This window comes from Haliotis rufescens, unplaced genomic scaffold (genome assembly GCF_023055435.1).
Source record: "Haliotis rufescens isolate VD_foot unplaced genomic scaffold, xgHalRufe1.0.p SCAF_13, whole genome shotgun sequence".
Taxonomy (NCBI): Eukaryota; Metazoa; Mollusca; class Gastropoda; order Lepetellida; family Haliotidae; genus Haliotis; species Haliotis rufescens.
In genome coordinates this window covers 10,267,115-10,292,927 of record NW_025963813.1, presented here as the reverse complement: position 1 = coordinate 10,292,927, position 25,813 = coordinate 10,267,115, and the positions used below count along the sequence as shown (strand labels likewise).

The 25,813-nt window shown below is 39.9% G+C and overlaps 1 protein-coding gene across 5 annotated transcripts in view; it reads right to left on the bottom strand.

The window, feature by feature from the left end:
• The window catches only part of LOC124139068 (pleckstrin homology domain-containing family G member 5-like), a 242,894-nt gene that overhangs the window by 109,217 nt on the left and 107,864 nt on the right, over positions 1–25,813 (bottom strand). For 2 of the 5 annotated variants that reach the window (XM_048394165.1, XM_048394166.1), the window contains exons 1-2: positions 12,347–12,717; positions 1,691–4,198 (exon numbers count right to left, since the gene is read on the bottom strand). The exons of the other annotated variants lie outside the window; for them this stretch is intronic. In XM_048394165.1, the coding sequence (XP_048250122.1) occupies positions 1,691–2,368 (678 nt within the window). In that variant the 5' untranslated portion in view covers positions 2,369–4,198; positions 12,347–12,717. Of the gene's footprint in view, positions 1–1,690; positions 4,199–12,346; positions 12,718–25,813 lie in introns of those variants that run through there. 5 annotated transcript variants of the gene reach the window in all.

The following is a 25,813-nucleotide window of genomic DNA, read 5'->3' as shown; positions in this document are numbered from 1 at the left end:
CGGGAAGATGGTGAACCCACGAGCACAGGTATGGTTGGTCCTGACAAACCTAAAAACATAATTGGGGCAAACCAGGCTTCATCTATTGCAGAAGCCACACGCCAGACTTCCCCTACCCTTAGGGCCTTGCTTACATTCAAATGTTGACAGTATGTTTACCTCTTACACACATGGAAATACAAGAGTGTATTTGTAAATAAAAAAACATCAAACAAAAAAGTCCAAACAGGATACTAAAAAAGTTGGAAACCAACCAACAAAAAGCATGACTGACAAACAGCACAGCTTAAAAAAACATCTTATGCATAAGCCTTTACATTATGTTATGGTCCACGTAAAAAACAGTAGTTAATAACAGAATTACTTTAGATGAATTACATTTTATAATATCATGTCTATGTTAGGGCTGGGACGGGTACCTAGGGTGCTCGGGTCGGGTGGTTAATGACAAAAATTCACTACTACATCCATGGTTGCCTACAAGTCACTAATGTTTGCATATCTTTCTGACTACAGGCACATCCCTCCTGGCTTTTATACGTTTTGAGGAGGATGCAGCTTCAGTCAACTTCAGTATACCGTATTTTCTTGAGTATAGCGCGCACCCATGTATAATGCGCACCCCCCTCAAGCGGATTCAGTATTTTGGAGAAAAAATTTTGAATGTCAAGCGCAGAAAAAAATTACACCGTAGATCTACCCCTTCAGCGAATTTCGGTAAACGAGCGGGTGATGAGAAACTTGGTCATTACAAATTCGAAATTTGAGATAAAAAATCACCAGATATGTTTATTTACCATTTAAATTGAATTTTTTGTTCTGCTAGGCATTGTTTTACATCCAGGGATTAAGATTACCTTGTGTATTTTCACCTAAACAAAGCCAGGAACAGCAATCAGCTGTACACACAGTATGCATGACCAGATCGTTTTTTAGATGTACCTAAATACTTTTTGCAAGGGGTCCAGCAAAATAATTCCTAATCAGACATTTTGTACACAATTATTGATGGTACAGCGGGTACCCGGATTGGTTAATTGGGTGTTGGGTACCCGGGCAGTAAATTTAGAGTCGTCCCGGCCCTATAGCCTATGTACTATTTCTCTCTTTCAGTATTCAACAACATCTCTGTATGTGCCGTACCCGTGGGAGTGGCATCGGTGGCAAACATCACAATCCACAGACATCTGGTGTCATAACATGAGCTGAGTGAGTGAGTTGTGTTTAACGCTGCTCTTAACTGTATTCCAGTTATATCGCGGCCTAGGATGACAGCAAACTGTTACTGCAGTTGATCATGACCTTAAATATAGTGGTACTAGGATGTACGGCGACATCATGTAGTTTACTACTACCATGAACTATGGCAGTGGAATATTGTCATCAACAAAGTTTTCATCCATCTTGAACTGTGGTAAGTGGCCTACTGTACCACATATACATCATGAATTATAAACATAGTTGCATATCCCTACTACATCAAGTCTACCTCAATCATGAACTACTGCAGTGGAATATTGTCATCAACAAAGTTTTCATCCATCTTGAACTGTGAAAAGTGGCCTATTGTACCACATATACATCATGAATTATAAACATAGTTGCATATCTCTAACTAAGAAAGTAGGATATGTTGTATGTGTACATTCACATAATAACATTGAAGGTGTACATCCCCATCATGGCTTACCTGTATCGTTGAGGTGGAAATAACAAAACATGTTTCCGCACCCCCGTCATATCCTGCCTTGATCTCCACATGTTTCACCTCAACTGTTGACAAACATTCTCTATCACATCCACAAGGAAGAGTATTCTCCCCTTTCTTCAAGGCAGGTACGATATCCCTGTCATCCGTGGTATTAATCTTCTCATTGAAGGACTCTCCCAGCCTCCCTGGACAAAGCTCAGCCAGACTCTCAAGGTCCGGATCCGGAGTGACGGATCTGGAGGAGATTGTGTCTAATGACATACGATCAAATTCAAACCGTGATGTGGAATTATTTTCTTCAACTTGCTTCAAAATTTCAGCAAAAAGTTGAGTAATGTCCTGGTCGCTGTCATCCGTCCCGGGGGTGTTGTTGGGGGAGGCCCATGTTGGGGACGAGGGGGAGAGGGGGGATACAGAGGCTGCTGAGTCAAAGTTCTCAGCATCACGCGATGACGGCTGGTCAAAGAACCCCGAATCAGCTGTGGGAGAAGCTATGGCTGGGCTGAACACGGGCGGAGTGGTAGGACTCAGGGGTGTCAGTGGGGTTGTTGGCGACGTCGGGGATGTTGGACTGGTCGGGTTTTCGGGGTCTTCGATCTTTTTGTTCTTCTTCTTCTGGAAAGATCGTGGAAACTTCTTCTTTCTCAACTTCATCATGGTTTGTTGAAAGGATACAGAGTTTTCACAATGAAAGGTCACACTGGACAGAAGCAGAACACAAGCATTTCAGGACACAGGTACTCCAATGTGAAGGATCTATAAGATTATTCCCAAAACTGAGTCTCTTCTTCACAGCTGTCGTCGGCTATTCAATAAACCAGTTCCTTAAAACTGGTTCAGATGTTCAAATAAACAACTCTCCATTAAAACTGTTTACATATTCTGTGGATAAACCACAAGATTCTCCACTATAACTCTTCAGTCATATATTCCACTGAGAACAACCTATGATTTCCCTTTAAACTGTTGAGTCAGCTACTCAACACGAATGAACAAGAAGACTTTCCTTCAAAACTCCTAATACCAGTGAGCAGAGCAAGAGGCCCACTTGAAACTCTTAAGGTTTTAGTTGCATCACAATAATTGCCAATTATGCTTCTTTTCTCCGTGATTGCAATAAACACAGTTCAACAGGCAATAATGGGATTAGCAGCAGGCTACAATCGGCTGTAATGTCCCAATTCAAGGCCGGATTATAATCCTCCTGCCCAATATAACACACACAGCTACTCCAGCTCTGACAGTGAACCACCTGACATTCAGCTCAAAAAGTCAGAAGTCTTCACAACAAACACCATGGATTAAGCGAACAAGAACCCAACAAATCGGGCAATTTCTAGGGCAGTAGTCCAGCTGTTTGATCGTGAATGAACATTTGTCCAAGTTGTTTTATAAATATACGATACACAATAAACCTAAACATACAGAACCTGTTCCATAGTCAGACAGAGAATACATTAAATGGGTAACTGTCAGGGATCATTAAGAAAGATATGAAAACATAAACCGAATCTCAAGCATCAAATTTCCGTCTTTCAAATCGAATACACTGTCTGATTCACGCTGTAACACTTGTAAATGAGTCTGTTGAAAATGGCCGAGGTATTCATCTCAAGGAGGTATAATTACACACAAATTATAGGCTCACCCACTTCAGGCTCCATTAAACCCAACAAGGCTGTTGAGCTTCATTAATCATGCAAATCTTGCTCACCTCGCCCACTGAAGAATATCACTCCCTTTATCCTGAAACTATGGACAATAATGCAACTCAATATTGAAAACTACTGCGTTTCTTTTAAAGGTATATTGAAATTCCAGAGACGGAAAAAGTCACTAAGAATCTATAAAACCTGACACAAAAGATAAAGTTTGCAATGTCCTAAAAAAAATTATTGGTCGATCATGTCTGTTGAGATACAAAGTTCAGTTTCTGTCCTTCCAAAAACGCTTGTCAATCAACAAATGAGCTTTGTGAATAAGAAAAATAGTCCAATGATGAATAGTCCATGAAGACACTGTATCCAATATCAACTTAATACGCTCACAACACCACCAAGACTAATCCTGTAGGGACACAGTACTAAATTGTTTACATCTCCTCCGAGCAGTCGACTTTACCCACAGCCTTGCAACAGACAAGTCATTCATGAGATGTACAAGATATTTCCATTCCAATATTTTCACGAGGACATTCAACCGTGGTTACACTTGGCTAGGTAACCTGATCCTTGTCGCGTCGCGATGAAGATTATCCGCGCTCACAAAGATGATCTTCATTCCCCATGGAACCGATATGATGAACTCAGCGGTGTGCGACTCCGAGGTGTTTACTGGGTCAGCTCGAGTTGTTTGAAGAAGATTAAATTCATCTGACATACAGTCGTAGGTCTTGGTCAGCTGTACACGTATAAGCCAATATCAAACACGTACTAGCAGAGAAACCCTGGTCAGTCCTCTTGCTCAGGGAGACGACGACTGTCACTGCTATGTAAAGAGATAAAACAGTTCCTAGTAGTTACAGCAACATGATAAAGACGGAAATTCATGCAACAATGATATCAAGAATTATTTCCTGTTAACACAAAGAGAATTATGTTTGCAAAATCAAAAAGTGTAATCTACTCTCAAAGTTCTTGAACACAATAACTTCCTTTTGATGTAAGAGTATGAGTTAAAGACAACAGAATATGATTTTCACCTAAACTACACAAAAAATGACAGATTATCTACAGCAATGTGAAAGAATTGGATGTTCCTTAACTTCTTTTGAGTAGTATTCAATAAGATCGTAGCACATCCAGAAGAAAGGCAACACGCATGACAAAGGTTCAAATAATACTGGCAGTGAAACTGTTTTTTACTTGCAAAAATAAAAATGTACTTAGTAATATAAACATTCAGTAGGGACTTATTATCAGGTAACCTATTATGCCAGATACACAAATATAAACTTTTAAATTAAATCAAAGTGGTCTATTCATGGTTTCTGACAATATTTGGTGTCAAGTATTTTAATTAGAAACTGATATCTTCTTATACAACAGTATACAATCTATGAACACATTTTACCTAATCCTTCTATGACCAATTTTGCAGACCCCCTTACTGAAAATTTAAAAAACCCAGATACCTTATTAAAATTTAAATATTATTTGTCAGTATATAGTTAATATACAACAAAATAAATATTAAAAATAATTTTGAAAATTTTCTTTCGTTCATACATGTTGAAATAATATTGTCAAATATTTGAATAAAAATATATAAAAATTAACAATTGTAAATGTGTTATCAAAACATGATAAATTCATTAAGTATCTAAAAACAGATGGAAAAACAATTTCCCTCTTACTTGCTCAGTTAAGTTTTTCAAACATTCCCCACATTTGCAGCTACAAACATACTGTAATCCTCAGCAAGAACTTCTCTGTCTTAGGACGCCTACTGTTAAGAGCTAAAAAACAACTTTCTGATCTGATCACAAGGGAATTCCGTTCTCATTGAGATCATTCAATGAATTTCTACACTGCAGGTTAAACCATTTGAACTGCACATACCGTGATCATTCCAAATCTGTTCAGGATATAGCCTCATTCACTACAGTAATGCAAGACTTTGTTGAAATCCCCCTCTGCACCGGCTGTAAATCATGTTCAAAGTTGAGTTCGTTATGTCGCGGATTCTTGGCCAATTCCTGTCATAAACACTTGTATGACATGATCGGCCCTACCCAGAGCTACTCCATTATAAGTAGATCATTGACTTCTGTTGCTGCCTTCAGGGCAGATCATTCAGGGCATACCAGTGAAGGTCTGAATACTTCTCATTCAATAATAGCCAAACACTGCCTATCAGCAGTCATTAAAACCCAATCAATACATTTTGTTGTGGTAATGACGAGCCTCATCAGCCAGACCTCCATTGCAATGGACATGGGTGAGTGAGCGAGACGGGTTTAATTCTGTTGAACAGCATTTTAGATATATGACGGCATGTTGGCTTGATGGGGAGGCAAGCCTGAAGCAATACAGGTCTTGGATGTCACTTTGGTGAATACTTTTGTACAGACAAAACAAGGTTCATGATCAGAATATTATTTCTTTTCAAACCTGCAGATGTGGATCCTGGCATGGATAAGGGAGGCTACTCTTCAGTGTATTGCTTAGATCACCAAGCCACCTCAGTCACTTTTGTGCAGACAAAACACGGTTCATAGTCAGATTATATTTTTTCAAACTTGCAGATGTGGATCCTGGCATGGATAAGGGAGGCTAATCTTCACAGCGACTGGCTTAGATCACCCAGCCACCTCAGATCTTGCCAAAGATCAAGCTGAAGATGTCGTCAGGATCAGGAACTGTCAGATGTAACATCCCCGGGTGGTATGAAGAGTTATAGTCTAGCTGTGTTGGCAAATCTATCTTGATACATCTAATCACTAGCGTGTGAAATTAGCAACAGCTTCAAGTTGGTTATTCAACATCAACGTCCTCCAGTAATGTTACAATCAGTACTTGATGCAGATTCGTATCGCTCGCACATTTATGATGGAATACGAAGTCCGGTCTTCAGAGACAGTTAGCTGTGAGAGGGCCCCACAAGTAGTATATATCTCTACATCACAAAGCACTGCTAGCACTTCATTGCTCCATATCACTGGGGTCCAATTCATCAAACATAATAAACCACCACACACTCCTGATCTGAGATATCATAGACAATATATGACCATAAAGCAATAAAACTTTTATGAGGTTCACAACATTGGTTATTTGAACAAGTGAACATCTATCGAGAAACATAGATTTCTATAAGATTGTTGATGTGTTACATAATCTTATCATCATTTTCACATTTAAAGTTCAATAAGATATCTTAGAGTGAGTGAGTGAGTGAGTGAGTGAGTGTGGTTTTCTGCCGCCTTTAGTTATATTCCAGCTATATCAGGGTGGGGGACACCAGAAATGGGCTTCACACATTGTACCCATGTTGGGAATCGAACACGGATCTTCGTAGTGACGGGCGAACACTTTAACCACTAGCAACCCCACCGACCCCAGTGTATTAGAACTGTATTGATAATTGACTGAATGTATGTAAGAGTTTGTTTCCTCACACTATCCCTTATACATAGCTGTTATACTCAAGGTGAAAATCATTATCATTTCATACTATTCATGAATTTGCGTCTCTTTTTTTTTCAAAATAAGTAGAATTTCTTAATGGCTTGGAATCAATACAGTGTATGAAATAACACGTAAATAATGTCATGTTGATCTATCACCAAGTCTTTTTATTGTCCCTCGTGTCAGAAGAAAGATTTTTTCAACGTAATCCCAGTAGACCAATCTCATTCATCTGTGCGATGTCTGTCAAGCCTGAGACAGTAGCCCAGTCTATCAATCATCATAAGGTGTCACTGTGCTGTCAAATAGCTATGCCTTGCTGTGTCAAAACACCAGTTCAACATTGTCATGTGACGCCATGTCCGTTACTTCTCATCAATTTCTTGTCACCAATCGTACCAACATTCTTGTATTCTTCCTGGTAGGTCAAACTTTCAATGACGGTTTCAAAGCCTCAAGAAAGCTTTCAAAGAGTCTCATGGTAGACGACATTTTCAAATTTGATGCATCAGTGATCAAAATTATGTCCGATACAATTCCCTATTTTGACTTTTACACTTTCCCTTGTTTCTTCAGGTGAACAATTGACTTGCCCATGCATGTGTTTGTGATGGGTGCCACCAGTGTGGCAGGATCATTACTATTTGACAGTTATTCTCAAACGCAAGCTTCTGATATAGTCACAATCATACCATGAACTCTGTTTTAGGCACCGTATTTTATGATTACTGAAATGCTTTTTTGTTGCATTTATTTACTGTACAGGATAAGAATCCTGTGTTTTGTTGATCCTTGAGTTTATGTCAAACCGTTATGTGGCTTTTGTTTTCAGTCCGCAATATTCCAGCTATATCTCTTTGAAAATAATAGTCTTGACCAGTGGTTGATAGCAGGAGCATGACTCGATACTTTCAGAACAATGTCACCCAATCAACTATCCAATGCAGGGCTCGGGTAATTAACCTAGCAATATTAACAGGACATAGTAATTGAAGTTTCTATGCCTGGTGTAAAATGCTGCATTCAAATCTATTACCCACCGTCTACCTCTGGATTACCCTGTTCCAGCCCCGAAATAACTTGCAGAAATTCTGTACATATGTTCTAAAGAGCTTACTGTATAAAATTCAAAATCAACTAACCGACCATGGCCAGTCTGTGTTTGTTTGTTGTTTAACGCCGCACTCAGGAATATTCCAGCTATATGACGGCGGTCTGTAAATATTTGAATCTGGACCAGACAATCCACTGATTGACATCATAAGCATCTATCCACCCAATTGGGATACGATGACATGCATCAACCAAGTCAGCGACCCTGACCACCCGATCCCGTAAGTCGCCTTTTACGACAAGCATAGTCGCCTCTTACGGCAAGCATGGGTTGCTGAAGACCTATTCTACCCGGGATCTTCATGGGTCACCAGTCTGTGAGTTATGAAACACCAGTTCTGTAATAGTGTTCATGGCATACTTCATCAAACAATCAATTCCTTTTTAAATAGATATATTTTTTGGTGTATAGGGTACACCTTTTTCCAAAAAAACCCAGCTGTGTAGAAAGGGGTTTACATAATACACCCATACAATGAGTTATGGTTCTTTTTCCAACATAAGACATTACTATGAGAATATAACATAGGAAATAGCATTTGAACAAATCTGTACTAGTTCGTCTTCTGTGATTGCTATTTCCTGCTTATTTTAAGAGACAATTACATACAATGATCTTATCTCTGTATATACACAATGCCTAACATGATATGAAATACAATTGAAAAATTGTAAATAATCATATCTTCTGATGCTTTATTCATAAATTTCCATTTTCATTGACCAGGTTTTTTATCTCTCGATTGTTCACTTGAAGCAATACTATGTAGTTTTTTATTTGACTGCACACAATATATGAAATAGCAAATTTTCCCGGAATTTGAATCAAAGAATGGGGTGTGCATTATGCAAAAGAAAATAAGGTAATCAAACTATCAACTTCTTATTGCAGGCTGCAAAATTGGTTACCGGTATTTTAGTTGAAAAACCAGTTTCATGTTCACAGTAGAATATAAGTGCTGTTTATATCCCCACGTCATGTGACACATCAAAGCCCACTGAAGACATCAAAGTGTTCATGATTAAATTGAAAAGATGTCTTCATTTGACTATCCAATTGTAAACAGAAATAAATGTTGTCAAAAGTAAGACTTCATTTTAATATATTGGGATTGTTATTTGACACATACTGAGAAATACTTCTTTGGGGTTCGAAAACACAGTACGCAAAGATCATCATAAGCATCATTTGTCCCCATTCAAGTTCTGAAGCAACCAGCGTTCACACAAATGATGTTTAAGGCATTGCTTTCCTAAAATTGAAGAAGACATCTGTTCTGGAGGATTGACAAGTCATCCCAACCTCTGTACCCTATCATCAGCTTCATAAAACACCTTCCAACAGCATCATTATCCTTCAGTTATATATCCGATGATCACAGGTTCAAAATCCACAAGTAATCACGTCTCTCGCCCCCCGACCTTGCTCCAGTCAGCCATTCCGTCCACGCCGCACAGCACAATTATATACGGCTGCACTTCACCCGACACCCAGAGTGTCACCCAAACCAGTCTTTCCAGACTTGTCTCCTCCCCATCCTTGTTTCTGTACACAGTCTGCACCTCTATGCATGTGAATACCTGTCGTCACTGGTCTGATGTTATCCATGCAGACATCCGTCTCCCTGGTCTAGTGGATAGAACATCTGCCCGGAGAGTGGAAGGTCAGTGGTTCAAACCCCTGGATGCGTCCTACCAAAAGATGCTAAAGATGTACTTGTTGTTATCCTCCCTGGAGCTTGATAACAGATAACACAGGGAAAGGTCATCTTTGATTCAGCAAGATTTTAAGTATTCTTGTATTAGCCGTTTTGGAACATTGAGATTTCCAGCAAGATTTAAGAATTCTGGTGCTGTGTGATGTTGGCCATTTAAGACCTCCAGGAAGATTTAAGTATTCTTGTAGGAGGTGTTTTGGAACATTGAGATCTCCAGCAAGATTTAAGTATTCTGTTGCAATGTAAAGTGGGCCATGTAAAACCTCCAGGAAGATTTAAATATTCTTGAAGATGGTGTTTTGGAACATAGAGATTTCCAGCAAGATTTATGTATTCTGGTGTTACGTGAAGTGGGATTTCCAGCCCTCCAGCAAGATTAAGTATTCTTGCATTATGCATTGTAGGACATTGCGATCTCCAGCAAGATTGATGTATTCTGGCAAAGAGGGGCATTGCAAGATGTTCGTAAGTTATTTGGGATCAGTTGATGTGGTGATGTAGGCATATTGTGACTTCCTCAAAGCTGTATATTTCCTTGTATTAGGTGATGTGAAACACTGACATCTCCAGCAATATGTATTTTATCTACATCCGGTGAAGCAACACCCTCCGAACCAGGTGCCAGGTAGACAAGCACTATCACATGTAACATCAGCTCCCAAACCTCGTCGGAACACGGGGGCACGGCTGGCCCAGTCGTCTAAGGCACCGCGATTCGCTGTGCAGAGTTGCGTCCCTTGGGCACGCCAGAAACCTATGATTGTGGGTTCGAATCCCGGTTCGCCCCGATTATGTTTCTAGGTTTGTCAGCACCATACCCGTGCTTGTGGGTTTCACCGAATTGGTAAACGTCTGAGACCTGCATCACTTTGGGCTTTCCTCCCACATTAAGCTGACATGCCACGTTATAACTGGAATATTGTTAAAAGCAGCGTTTAACCCAACTCACTCACTCAATCATCGGAACACAATGAAGTGAACTTCGGAGCTGTGAGTGTCCAGGAGTGTCTGTTGGCAGGTTCACTGATGTCCATTGTCCAGTCAATTAGGAGTGAAAGTGCTGTTCCTTTGATTGTTGTCTCACTTGACAAACACTTCATATTGAAAGCTGGCAAACAGAGTGAAAGCTTTAAGCCATCCACAATCATAGTCTGAGGTGACATGTCAAACAGTCATGGCAAATAATGCATGAATAGTGGATGAATTCAATGATGAGAATTCCTTAGGTGTCTTTGATGTTAATGCACTTGTCCAAATATGCTTCTTTCCAGATAGTTGGAAGTGTTTCATTATAGTTATTTTCATAGTGGAGTCATCAAATAGTTCTTGAAGTTCCTCTTCTTTGTGCAGAATTCAGACTTTTTTCAATGAAATTATATTCATGCTGGTATATGTACACACTGACATACTGCTCACAAGCTTTCACATCTTGTTATTCCAAGACACTTTATTATTCCCTGACATTTCTTGTTATTCACTGACAGATCTTGTAAAACCCTGGCACGTCTTGTAATTCCCTGACACATCTTATTATTCACTGACACATTGTTATTCCCTGATGTGTGTTATTATTATTCCCTGACACATCTTGTTATTCTCTGACACATCTTGTTATTCCCTGACACATCTTGTTATTCCCTGACACATCTTGTAATTCCCTGACACATCTTGTTATACCCTGACACATCGTGTTATTCCCTGACACATCTTGTAATTCCCTGACACATCTTGTTATTCCCTGACACATCATATTATTCCCTGACACACCTTGTTATTCCCTGACACATCTTGTAATTCCCTGACACATCTTGTTATTCCCTGACACATCTTATTATTCCCTGACACATCTTATTATTCCCTTACATATCTTGTTATTCCCTGACACATCTCATTATTCCCTGACACATCTTATTATTCCCTGACACACCTTGTTATTCCCTGACACATCTTGTAATTCCCTGACACATCTTATTATTCCCTGACACATCTTATTATTCCCTGACACATCTCATTAATAATTCCCTGACACATCTTTGTATTTGTATTTACAGTGTGAACAGATCTACTTGACTACATGTTCTATGATGTCTGTGTTTTGACACATGTATTAGCAACTCTGACATCCATGCTATGCTATGAAACGTTATCAATCCTACGTCGTCCAGGGTTTGTGCCACAGGGCCCTGCCCACATTCCCTCAGTCACAGATCCAACACATCAGCAATATCCATCAGTATGTGTCTCTCACGCCAGTATTTGTGTGAAATCATGCATAAATGATAACATCAAGATAATTGGTACAGTGGACGAATAGTGGCCATCAGCTTGTCACACTGACCCACGACTCTCATAGGAAATACTACATGCTGAAGATGCTGAATTTTATTTGTACACTAAGTCCCACTGACTGACAACAGAGAAAAAATGTACTCAAACTATAAATATTTGAAATAATCAGTAGTTTTCTCATATTTTACTGCAATATTTGAATCATCCTTTGACCTGATTCTTAAATGGGACATTATCTGGTTATGATAAAATACATTTTTCTTTTTTTGTGTAAAATATGATTCATAACTTTAACAATATATTTGAACCTTTGTCATGTGGTATTTCAACAAATATAACTGACATTTTGAATGTCATTTCAACATAAGAATCCTGAAGTGACTTACCTCTTTTGTACATTCATTTCTTCAGACTTAGTTGAAAACAGAAGTAGAAATCCAGGCTCTCGAAAACAAAATCCGTAGACAAACACTGTCAAACTTAATATCTGTCAAACGTGCAAAGCAATCTCGTGAACCTCTGTCCGATCCCGAACACTTCACATCAAAGACAATCTCTACAGGAACACATTAAGGTGGAGAACCCCTTTAAAGACAGACACTTCTAGCCACTGACTGCAGCATTAGCAGTTATGATCAAGAGCCACCAGCTTGATGATTGAAAGTGTGCCTCCCATCACCCCACACACAACTGACGTCCACAAGTACAACACTACCCTTGCTACACAGCCCTGTGAAGCTCGTCTGTGCCGGGTGGCAAGAAACAGGTGCTTGTATTCAACCCACTGATACTGTCAACATTGGTTCAGCGTGCTTAATATGCCGGCCACTCGTGCGAGACTGAAGGCTAGGTGGGTCATCCTGTGTATGAACTGACAGTCTCTGTTGTAATAAGAATATCTTTTTCACCGCTGATCTTGATCAGTACATTAACAGCGAAAAAGAAAAATATCTCACTTTGTAAGTTTCAGAGTAGCTTAGCTTTTCAGCTTGGGGTAGGAGTGTTCAACACATTCTCATATATACTGAAACACGTTGAAAACGCAAAATCAACTTTAAATCGAATTCAGCAAATATGTGTTTTGGTGCTCAAATCCATCTCTAAACACATCGAATGAGATTCTAACGGTACAATGACATTATTGTGCTTGATTATCTCATGACAAAATACCCAGAACAATTTAACTTAATTTTTGGGTCCACTTGGTCAAATATTCTCTTTCATAGGTGTGAGATGCCTTACAGTTATTCATGAGATTATGGAAAAACTATTAATGTTGCTAAGTGTCTGAAACGTCATGAGGTGAGGTAAAATAGGGTTTAACGTCGCATCCAAATTTGTTGCACAATATAGCAACAAGCATGCACTTGTGTGTGTCTGCTTGTGCTAGTCTGGACTAATACTGAGTTCACAGTGCTAGCCCACTGAGATACCATGCCGCAGTTTAGCATGAATACCCATTCCGACACAGTCAACTGAGCCGACAAGTCCTTATTGCTCAAGCAACAGGCAGGGTAACAACAAGTACCATCTTTTAACATCTTTTGGTAATGGCGTGGCTGGGGATTAAACCCAGATTTTCCATTCTCTGGGTGGACACTCTACCACTAGACCAGGGAGGCGGTCGAAAAGCAATAATAGGAGGATACATCTATATATCGTGAAAATATTAGGCTATATTTGAACTCCTTCAAAATACCAACAATGATATACACCCATAACTTGCTAAATTCGACTGAAATACTCACTGATATACTGACAAATGATTATATTTTATTTGACCCTTGCTGTGACTGTTTAAAACATGCCATTTAGATTTGCACCGGGCACACAACCTTTCACAAAATATAAAATAAATATTTGGTAATAACGTTATATAGAATTTGAAAACATTCCAAAACCCTTTCATCAGTGTTCTGCTCTAACTGGCACAGTTAATTAATGAATAACATGAATATTAAATTGTAACATTGTTACAGTGAGTGAGTATCTATGCTGATTAGAAGCTTTAGAAAATAGATTCATTGTTTGTTGCTATGTGACAGCGGCCTGTAAATAATCGAGTCTTGACCAGACAATCCAGTGATTGACATCATGAACATCGATCCACGCAATTGGGACACGATGACATGCATCAACCATGTCAGCAAGCCTGACAATCCGATCCCGTTAGTCGCCTCTTACAACAAACATAGTAGCCTTTTACGGCAAGCATGGGTTGCTGAAGACCTATTCTACCCCGGATCTTCATGGGTCAGAAATAAGATTAAAACAACAGCTTCTGAAAAGTGAGGCTTGTGTAGGTAATTGACAGAATATTGGTGGAAAAGCAGAAATGACAGAATCTCTGATACTAACCAAAGGTGAGAATGGCAGCTAAAATCCTGGAACCCATAACACTATCAGAAAGATCCACTGCTGTTGATGACGATGATGAATATTGTCTACAACATCTGCAACAACGCTGTTTGTTACGGACCGTTAACCCTTACAAGAGCAAAACAATATCACCATCTGTTGTAAAACTGTTTCCATTTAAATGCCATCATTACATTACTGTACATATGTTAATAGCATTCACAGTAGAAAAACAACATGATGATTGATCAATATTTAATGAAATGTAAAATAAACTGATCCATTTTTATCTCCAAAGATTTTTTTTTAATACTTTCTGTATAGTTAATTGCTAGTCAGCCCTGAAGGTCTTTGGTCACAAAACATGTCATATGGCGAGATCAGAAACATAAAAGTCGTGGTGAATGGCTGACATTATTCATATGGAGGTGTGGAGGGAATGGATCTTGGATCTATCAGAGAGTAGCCACTTCAAACCCTCCATTGTGCTGCTTGATGAACAAGTACTAAAAGTCCATCTCCTGGCTTCAATAGTAGCATTGTGGGAAGAATCAGTCAACCAGTCCAACCAGTGTCACAGGGTATACATGGGCTAGAGTACTTGGTGAGTCGGGGATGGTGGATGGTGGAACGATGAGTGGATGTATGGATGGGTGATGGATGGACGGACAGGTTTTTGGGTGTGTGGTGGAAGATAGATGTTTGGATGGATGATGGACGGACGAATGGATGGGTGGATGGGTTTTGGGTTGTGTGGATGGAGGATGGATGGATGGATGATGGACGGACAGACAGATGGACGGACGGATGGATGGGTTTTTGGGTGAGTGGATGGATGGATGATGGATGGCTGCATTGACGGGTGGATGGATGAGTGGGTGGATGGGCTTTTGGGTGTGTGGATGGAAGATGGATGGATGGAGGATGGACGGATGGGTTTTTGGCTGTGTGGATGGATGGATGATGGATGGACTGACGGACTGATGGATGGATGGGTAGATTGGTTTTTGGGTATGTGGATGGAGGATGGATGGGTGGATGTATCGGTTGGGTGGATCGGTGGATTGGTTGGTGATTGGATATGTAGTTTGGTGGATGGGTTTTTAAGGTGGATGAGTGGGTGGATGGATGAGTAGATGTGTGGATGTGTAGGTTGGGTGGATTTGGTGAGTGGATGGTGGGTAAATGGTTGGGTTGGAAGGTGGGCGTCTTCAACTGATTCCGACAATGTCAACATATTTTTCAGTGTTCTCCATGCTGACAACAGCATCACTACACTGTGATGTCTTCAAGCATGATCCCACCAGATAACCCTGGTCATAATGTGATTTCTGAACGATAAATCTTCACTCAGCGTCTCCCCTTGATGACCTCCTACAGTGAGGGTCTACATGGCACACCCTTTCCCCTTCCAATTTTGAAACTAATTTTGAATAAAGTAGGAAATAATTTTTATCATCACACCATCACACATAGCAATATTAATACAACACTATGCCATGTTTTTTTAAAACAGTTAAATTTGAAAACACTTTATTTGTCTGTTTAATTCATTTTTCTGTGATGTCAAGCACCCCCCTCCAAGTCCTCGTTTACGACAACGATCGTGTGTCAAAACAGGTGCATCTTCATCAAGATCCAGTGAATCCTGGCACAGCATGGCAGGAAGGGTTTAATGGAGGCTACATGCTCCACTGGAAACACAAATCTCATTAAAATCAGATCTTAGTTCTCGCTACTGCTAAACAAAGATCTGAGGACATCCCATTACCGGTAACGTCAGACCGACCTTGTGCGAACTTTGACCAACCAATGGAATGACCAATCAGAAGGCAGCTTTCTCGTTCTTTACGGCACAAATTTCAAATTGGCGACTACGCTTCGAAACATATTTTGACAAATTCTCGATTACAAATTTGAATAGATGGTCTAGAATGTATGGATTCAGTCGTTAAACCCGTAACTATCGTTTGGAATACCCCAATGTAAAAGTTTTCGAGATTGCATTGATTAGAAATCACATTCCGACTGTCACTTTCATAATCTGGTAAGCGACGCACTGATTGGTCGGATGAAAGGTTGTTCTGACGTGACCCCTAATGGGATGTCCTCAGATCTTTGTTTAGCTATAGCGAGAACTAAGGTCTGATTTTAATCAGATTGCTGGAAACACAGGCTTTAGACCACATCTCCACCTGCGATAGAAATCTATCTTGTGTATTGCCAGAATGGTCTTTTATCATACACAAAATTCACAATTTTCTGTCCCCATCTGGAGAATCAAATTTAATATCCATTACAGATAAAGGTCAGTGCGTATGGTTTTATGCCCATTTTAAGATGCATATTTCAGCAATATCACAGTAGGAGACACCAAGAAACGGCTCAGACAAGTGTACCCGTATGGGGAATCAAATTCAAGTCAAGACAAGCCCATGTTCTAACCACTATGCCACCTGACTGCTTAGTTGAAGTAGTTATAGCACATGTAGTTGTTGTGGGATATGTGAGCATGACGATACTGTCATTATTTTTAGACAGATCCCCCGTTATTAAACAGATCCCGTTATTTAACAGATCCCCTGTTAATAAAACAGATGCCCTGTTATTGAACAGATCACCTGTTATTGAACAGATCACCTGTTATCAAAGCAGATCCCATGTTATTTAAACAGATCCCATGTTATTAAGCAGATCTCTTTTAATGTTAACTTTACATACAAGCAACAAGCTTCAGTCAACACGAGAACATGGCTACCGTCTGTTTCAATGTTACAGCAGCACTCCAACGTACCCAACTTGAGACGTATATATTACATTCTCCACAGACAAAACAGCATGTTCCTGACCAGAGGTCACTAGGGGTCACCACAGCAGGAACAGAAGAGCTATCAATGCAACCGTCACTTAGATTACACTCAAGTACATTTCAATGACAAACATCATTTGTCCAAAACCTTGCCCATTGATGAAAGCGGAGAAATCCGAACCCTGGACAAACCGAGGGCAAATATCTCCCTTTCATGCTTAACTGTCGGTTGTCATGAAAAGTGGAAATTCAAAAATGTGAAAAGATGAATTTCAATATGCATCTGAAGATGTACATGATGTTTTCAAATGGCAAGACATGCAATACGTGGTGTAACTGCTTTAATCTTCTTGACAAACAGACTCTGAAAACAACATGGATAAAACTGTCATTTTAGATGTGCCTCAGGGCACGCTTGAAGATGCTCTTTGAAATTGAAGTGTGGCAACAAGAAGAATTCTTTTGATTAATCTGAAATGGTTATTTGAAATGTTTGTCTTTTATTCATCCACTCAATTATGGGTTACACACTGTCTCACCCACTGACTTCAAAAGTTTCAACTACTGCTGTTTCCATCGGGTGTTTTGAACTTGCTGACCTGGTTCCACAGACTCGGGTCTATACTCAAACTCAGTGGGTTATTTTGTTTTGTTTTTTTAAAGCTGCACTCAGCAATATTCCGGCTATATGATGACGGTCTGTAAATAATCAAGTCAGGACCAGACAATCCAGTGATTGATTGTTTGTTGTTTAACAGCAGTATTCAAGCTATATGATGACAGTCTGTAAATAATCGAGTCTGGACCAGACCAAGCGAGTCTGACAACCCGATCCCGTTAGTCGCCTCTTACGACAAGCATAGTTGCCTTTTACGGGAAGCATGGGTTGCTGAAGTTATTGACATCATGAGCATTGATCTCCCTAATCCCAACCCTAACCCAAACCCAAACCCTTATCCAAACCCCAAACCTTATCCAAACCCAAACCCTTATCCAAACCCCAAACCTTATCCAAACCCCAACCCTAATACCAACCCCAACCCTAAAACCAGCCCCAACCCTAATCCCAACCCCAACCCTTATCTAAACACCAACCCTAATACCAGCCCCAACACTAATACAAACCCCAACCCTAATCCCAACCTTAATCCAAACCCCCACCTTAACCCAAACCCCCACCTTAATCCCAGCCCCGACCCTAATCCCAGCCCCAACTGTAATCCAAAACCCAACCCTAATCCCATCCCAACCCAAACCCAACCCCACCCCCAACCCTGATCCTAAACCATGAAGACAAATATCACAATATGGTCCTGTGGTCCTAAAATGTGCATCAGAAATATAAACCTTTCGATATATTTGAAAAAAAGAAAGACTTTCAATAGATGCTCCATCCCAAGTCTGAATGCCCAGGAGACACAAGTACACACCAAGCAGACAGGATTTTATAATGAATGAATGACATGCTATGAATGAAATAGACATGCAACAAACATAATGTGTGTCAGTTTTCACTCACGCTCTTTCACCGGACACACATTGACACTACCTTATAGTTTCACTTAAACTTCTGTCAATAGCACTTGTACCTGAAACTTGTGAAATTTGAATAAGGATGTCAATATAACCTTGAGAAATAGTCATCCTTTTCTGATCCTCAAGCCAGGCTTATATAATGGGAAAACAATTTCACAATGACATTGTCAACACTCTTTAAAGCCTGAGCATTGCGATGCACTGGTTATTCATGGTCGTACTGCATGCTATGTGAACAAAGTGAAACGAATTGTGTAAATCCACATTGCATATTTACATATTGAACACATTAAGCACAAGGTGCTATTTCCTAGGAAGATACTTAGTGAGAATGAAGGGGTTGTAGTAGAGGGTACGATAGGTACGAATCCTAGTATAATTTTCCAATTTTGGATGCGTAATGACATGTCACTCAGTGCGGCCTCAATATTCACACATCGTGTCACAGCAAGAATTTGTGTGGTATTAGATTTGATTTTGTTGTTCGTTTTGTTGAACTGAACCTGTGATGTTTGTTTGTTTGTTTGTTGCTTTACGTCGCACTCAGTAATATTCCAGCTATATGATGGTCTGTAAATAATCGAGTCTGGACCAGACAATCCAGTAACTGACATCATGAGCATCAATCCACGCAATTGGGATACGATGCATCAACCAAGTCAGCGAGCCTGACCACCCGACCCCGTTAGTCGCCTATTACGACAAGCATAGTCGCCTTTTACAGCAAGCATGGGTTGCTGAAGACCTATTTTACGCCAGATCTTCGCGGGTCCTGAACCTGTGACAATGACTTAAATGCCTGCTTGGCAATAAAGGACCTGTGTAACCTAAAGGCACCAGGATCTTATTTTAATTATGCCATTTTGGATTGATGCTTGCCGATGTCACTTTAAAACAAGGCATTCTGAACCCTGTATGGTGCTCAGACAGCACATGGGACATAAATAGGATGACCTTGGATTGACATGTTTGACTAGCAGTTCCTGCCACAGCTAAGGGACACAACTCCGCACAGACAATTGGGCTGGTGAGACCCCTGTGTCTATATGCCCCCATGCTCCCTGTGCTAAGTTATGTATGGAGTGAGTGTGAGTGAGAGGGCTGCGTTTGAGAGAAAGAGAGAGCGAGAGACTTGAGTGAGATTCTCTATGAAACACAAACGTGGTACATTGCTGTCAAACTAAGAATTTCATAATCAGGGGACCCATGAAGATTCCGGGATAGAATAGGTCTTCAGCAACCCATGCTTGCCGTAAAAGGTGACTATGCTTGTCGTAAAAGGCGACTAACAGGATCGGGTGGTCAGGCTTGCTGACTTGGTTGATGCATGTCATCGATCCCAATTGCGTGGATCGATGCTCATGATATTAATCACTGGATTGTCTGGGCCAGACTCGATTATTTACAGACCGCCGTCATATAGCTGGAATATTGCTGAATGCAGCGTTAAACAACAAACAAACCAACCAACCAATCATAATCAGGGCAATTCTGGAATTTGAACCCGTAGGATCCTGGCTTGACTAGGACACGCAACTCTGCACAGCATGATGACTAAGACCGCCCAGGGAGTGTAAAGCGCAGTAGAATATGCTAATAGTGCACACTGCTCGTGTATATACACAATATCATCCCACGTTGCTATCATTCACTCGTATAGATATTTACTCAGCTGCAACCGTCGACTGTCCCTTCACAGTAACACAGAATCGCCTGTGATATGACATGAAAAGAAGACAATAATCGACTTTGTAAATTTCAATTGCAACTGTTGACTTTGCAGGGGTCAAAGAGTACACAGTTCCTACGCATGCATGCATGCAATACCTATCTGACAGCTCATAAAGTACATCTCATCATCTCCTGTCATTGTCATTGGATGCGATACGATGTGCATGACAATCCTTGAAGCATAATATTAGTTAGGGTGTCTTAGTTCACGCCTCGCCCAATATTTTTCTACTGGTGAGTGAGTGAGTTGGGTTTAACGCCGCTTTTAACAGTTATATCACGGCGTGTCAGCTTAATGTGGGAGGAAAGCCCGAAATGATGCAGGTCTTAGACGTTTACCACTTCGGTGAAACCCACGAGCACGGGTATGGTGCTGACAAACCTAGAAACATAATCAGGGTGAACCGGGATTCGAACCCACAATCATAGGTTTCTGGCGTGTCCAAGGGACGCAACTCTGCAAAGTGATTTGCAGCGCCTTAGACGACTGGGCCACCCGTGCCCCCTATTTTTCTACTGACCTAATAATATGACACCATATACGGCAACTAAAGACACCATAACAAATTTATTACGACGAAAAGGTTATACTATCTGGTATCTATATTGTACATGTCAAATGAAAACTTAACACTCACAACAGGTATAAACGACAGGACCAGTACATAGTTTCCGATACAACGCTTTAATGTAAACAACATTAACAATGGAATACATAATGCACTTAATGTGAATGTTTCAAGTATTATAGCTAAAAATGGATAAAATTATCATAAAAATGCCTGCATGTGATCCCAAATCTGCAGGCCTCTGTAACTTGATAGCAGTCAGCTTTTCCCTAACGACGGGCTACAATCTATTCTATTCTATTGTTATGTTGGTTGGTTGGTTGGTTGGTTGGTTGGTTTGTTGTTTAACGCCGCACTCAGCAATATTCCAGCTATATGATAGCGGTCTGTAAATAATCGAGTCTGGACCAGACAATCCAGTGATTGACATCATGAGCATCAATCCACACAATTTGGATTGATGACATGAATCAACCAAGTCAGCGAGCCTGACCACCCGATCCCGTTAGTCGCCTTTTACAACAAGCATAGTCACATTTACGGCAAGCATGGGTTGCTGAAGACCTATTGTACCCTGGATCTTCAAGGGTCCTAAATCAGGAGGCCTCTGTAACTTGATAGCAGTCAGCTTTTCCCTAACGATGGGCTGCGATCTATTCTATTGTTATGTGATGTCACTGGCATCACATTTCTTGTTTGTTTGTCTATAAGGTTGCTATTTATAAATCAGTTACCTTGTTTGTAAGCTTTATTTTTTCCATAATTTTTATAAATAAAGTTGCTAACATGGTTCCTTAATATATTAATGTCTTTGAACATCACAATTAAAATAATGTTTAAAAACAGTGTTGAATATAGAATTTTTTTAGAATTTTTATGTGAAATGAGGTGGGTGTTTGAAAATCAAAGATGGCCGTCTCATACCAGGTCAGTAGGAACCATCTTGGACTTTTATACAGCATACAGGCTCATACGGGGTTCGTAGTATTGCTCTCTGATTGGTCAATCTCACTGTGAGGCATAATGATAGTTTGTATAAAGTATTTCAGGTACACAAGCTTTAGGATAGATACAAAAACGTTTTATCTCCAGTCAAATAATTCAACACTGAAATAGTGTTTGTATGGCATTATACACCAGCATATTTTTATACACCCATAACGATAACATCAGCGTAGAATCCACGCCATGAAGGAATAAAGCAGTAGTACATGGCAGAAAAACAACTCATGTTTCTTTGCACCACCCTTAAAAAACATATGGACAAACAAGAGAAATGTTTACAAGCCTGGAGGAGACATTGAACACAAGGCAGATCAATTGCTTTTGACTATACATGAAAGATTTGAATGAGAGTCATACAACTCTTGCTCTTTGCTCTTGCATCTTAGGCCTCAACAAGGCTTTCAAAATTTGATGCATCAGTGACTAAAATTCCCTTTTTTGACATTTACCAAACATTCCTAGGTCTTTTCAGGTGAACAAGCTAAGCTCCCGTGAAGATCCCGGTAGACTAGGTCTTCAGCAACCCGTGCTTGCCGTAAAAGGCGACTGACTATGCTTGTCGTAAAAGGCGACTAACGGGACCGGGTGGTCAGGCTCTCTGACTTGGTTGATGCATGTCATCAATCCCAATTGCATGGATTGAAACTGATGATATCAATCACTGGATTGTCTGGTCCAGGCTCGATTATTTACACACCGCTGTCATATATGCTGAATGCGTCGTTAAACAACAAACCAATCAACCATCACGAAGCACAAAATTTCTCTCAATCATGAAAATAATGTGATTGGATGGTTATTTTCAATGTCTTGTCATTCAAAAATGCCTGCAAATAATTAGCTTTTCCATCAAATAGTCCTGGGTGCCTAAATTGGACATATGATACCCAATATAATGGAGGTCAGAATGAGTATAGCCTTGTACAATAGTTTTAGAAAAATGTATAAAAAATCACATTTATAATAAAATAAAACTGCTTACACAAAAACATCAAACAAAAAAGTTGCATAAGAAGAGAGAACCAATAAACAAGAATTCACTTTTACACAGTGTCGAAAATGTACGCAATTGCAGCATGACAATAGATCACAATAACATACCTAATTCATGATCTTACATTACATGACGTACAAAGCGTTCAGTGTGATAATCATGAATTCACATGTAACAATATTCATATCAGTACATCCGATGTGTGTACTGAATTGTCCGCATCCTGAATCTACAAACCTGTCTGTCTGTGTTGAGCTGATCAGGCAACCGATAACTACAACTAAGAGCTTGCCTTATCACAGTAAGTCATGTGTTACTGACCTACGGATATAAGTAAAACTTAGAATGACTAGAAAGGACAATGGGGGGTTTGGGACTCGGGTAAATCATAGGTCCGAGTTCAAGTCTCGCTTGTGAACAACGACAATACAGGCGACTTCATTTGGGGACAAAACTCAATGTTTGATGGGTCACTGTCTGATTCCTCTCAACACTCGTGGTCGCTTCTTTGAATCTTCAAAAAAGCTTTGACAGGTAGTTATGAGAAGATTTAGAACACTTATTAAGTGTTTGGTTGTAGATCGTGTGACGTTTTGACAGCTGTCGGATGAGGTTACATTGCCACGTGTGTTTTACCCGTGTTGTATCTAGGTGACTGACCTCACAGAATTAAGCCATCAAGCCTATTACAACATGGCCATGTTTTCATGTGAGAAATTTTACCAATATATTACCATAGCGGCATAGATATCAAAGCAACCATTTTCAGTAATTCTCATTGGGCGTAATAGTTTCGCGTCCAATTGATTGGCTCGTTCACACCATTGTTTTCATTATTCCTCAGACCCGTGAAGATCCAGGGTAGAATAGGTCTTCAGCAACCCATGCTTGTTGTAAAAGGTGACTATGTTTGTCATGAGAGGCAACTCTGGGGGCAGGGTGGACAAGCTCGCTGACTTGGATGATGTATGTCATTGATCCCAATTGTATGGATCGATGATCATGGTATCAATCACTGGCCTGTCTGGTCCAGACTCGATTATTTACAGACCGCCATCAGATATCCAGATGATAGCTGAGTGCAGCGTTAAACAACAAACAAACAAACAAATCATTATTCATCAAGCATTGCCATGATGTATAAGATACCATCTATTGACCATACAGTTGTGGATGGTTTTATGCCATTAGATCCAACAACAGACTGACTGAGCTTTTGCCTTCCTTTGTGCTTGGAAACCCACATTTTTAACATATTCCAGGAAATAAAGAATAACCTAAGAACAATTTGTAATTACAGGTTATCTGTCCAATGTGTAATAATGTTGAAAGTCAAGGTTCGAAACTTCCTCGTAGGTCTTCAGCAACCCATGTTTGTGGTAAGAGGCGACTTATGGGATCTGGTGGTCAGACTTGCTGACTTGGTGGATGCATGTCATCATATCCCAATTGTGTAGATCAATGGTCATGATGTCAATCACTGGATTGTCTGGTCTAGACTCGATTATTTACAGAACGCCATCTTAAATGATGAATGAAACTTTTTATGGATAGCAACTTTTTTTTTAAATCGTCACAATGTTTCAGATCTACTTCTTGCTCCTTCATCTTATAGCCATCTTATAGGTGGAAAATTGCTGAGTGCGACATTAAACAACGAACAACATTTGGTTACTCTCACGTTAGCAGTTGATTGTGACAAGAAGTTGTGTCTTTGATACTGGAACTGTTGACTTAATTCTACTTCTCACCCTATGAATTACAGACTCAGCTAAATATATCGGAATGTGGTGGACTCGCCTTCCGTTTCAAGCCTCAACAACAATGGCTCTGTGTTCCATGGGAGATATTAATAACTCAGCAGGTGACTGCAGACAAACTTGTATTAATGATGTCGGAAGTGTTAAAAAATAACGATAGTTTTAAACATATAATGAGTTACATTCTCATGTATTTAATTTGTGGGTAACTGACCTCAGACATACAAGCTTATATTATAGCCTTTAGTTGGTTGGTTTGTTGTTTTACGCCGCACTCAGCAATATTCCAGTTATATGACAGTGGTCTATAAATAATTGAGTCTGGACCGGACAATTCAGTGATTGATATAATGAACATCGATCCAAGCAATTGGGAATGATGACATGCTTCAACCAAGTCAGCGAGCCTGACCACCCGATCCCATTAGTTGCCTATTACGACAAGCATAGTCGCCTTTTACGGCAAGCATGGATTGCTGAAGACCTATTCTTCCCCGAATCTTCACGGTTTATCATAGCCTAGTGTTCATAAGTAACATAGCCTCTTTTTTTTTTCTTCAGGTGAACAATTGACTGGCCTTTACATGTGTTTGTGATGTGTGCCTTTGGTTGGTCAGGATAAGCTGACCTTTCACAAACACCTAATATCATCACTATTTGATAGGGAATCATTAACACATGCTTATGATATTGTTGGAATCGGTAGTAGTATTTTTATTGTTTTGTCTTTTTCTCCTTATTCTCCACTCCTTATATGTCAATTTATTCACATACAAAAGTCTTTAAGAAAGTTTTTATCACACATTTTCATTGCCAAAATATGAACAAGTCTGAAACAGACATTTATAACCTAACCCATCCAGACACATCGCATAATATAGCACCTATATAGCACCTGTCAGTACCATTATTCTATCCATAATCAGGGCCTGTGTTGTAGAAGAATTGCCCTAAAGGAGGATACATATCATGACATGTTGGTCAATCACCTCTTAACACCACACTATACATATCCATATTTAGGGCTGATGAATACAAAAGAATTGCCATGATAGAGAATAAATATCATGACAAAATGTGATTATTACTAC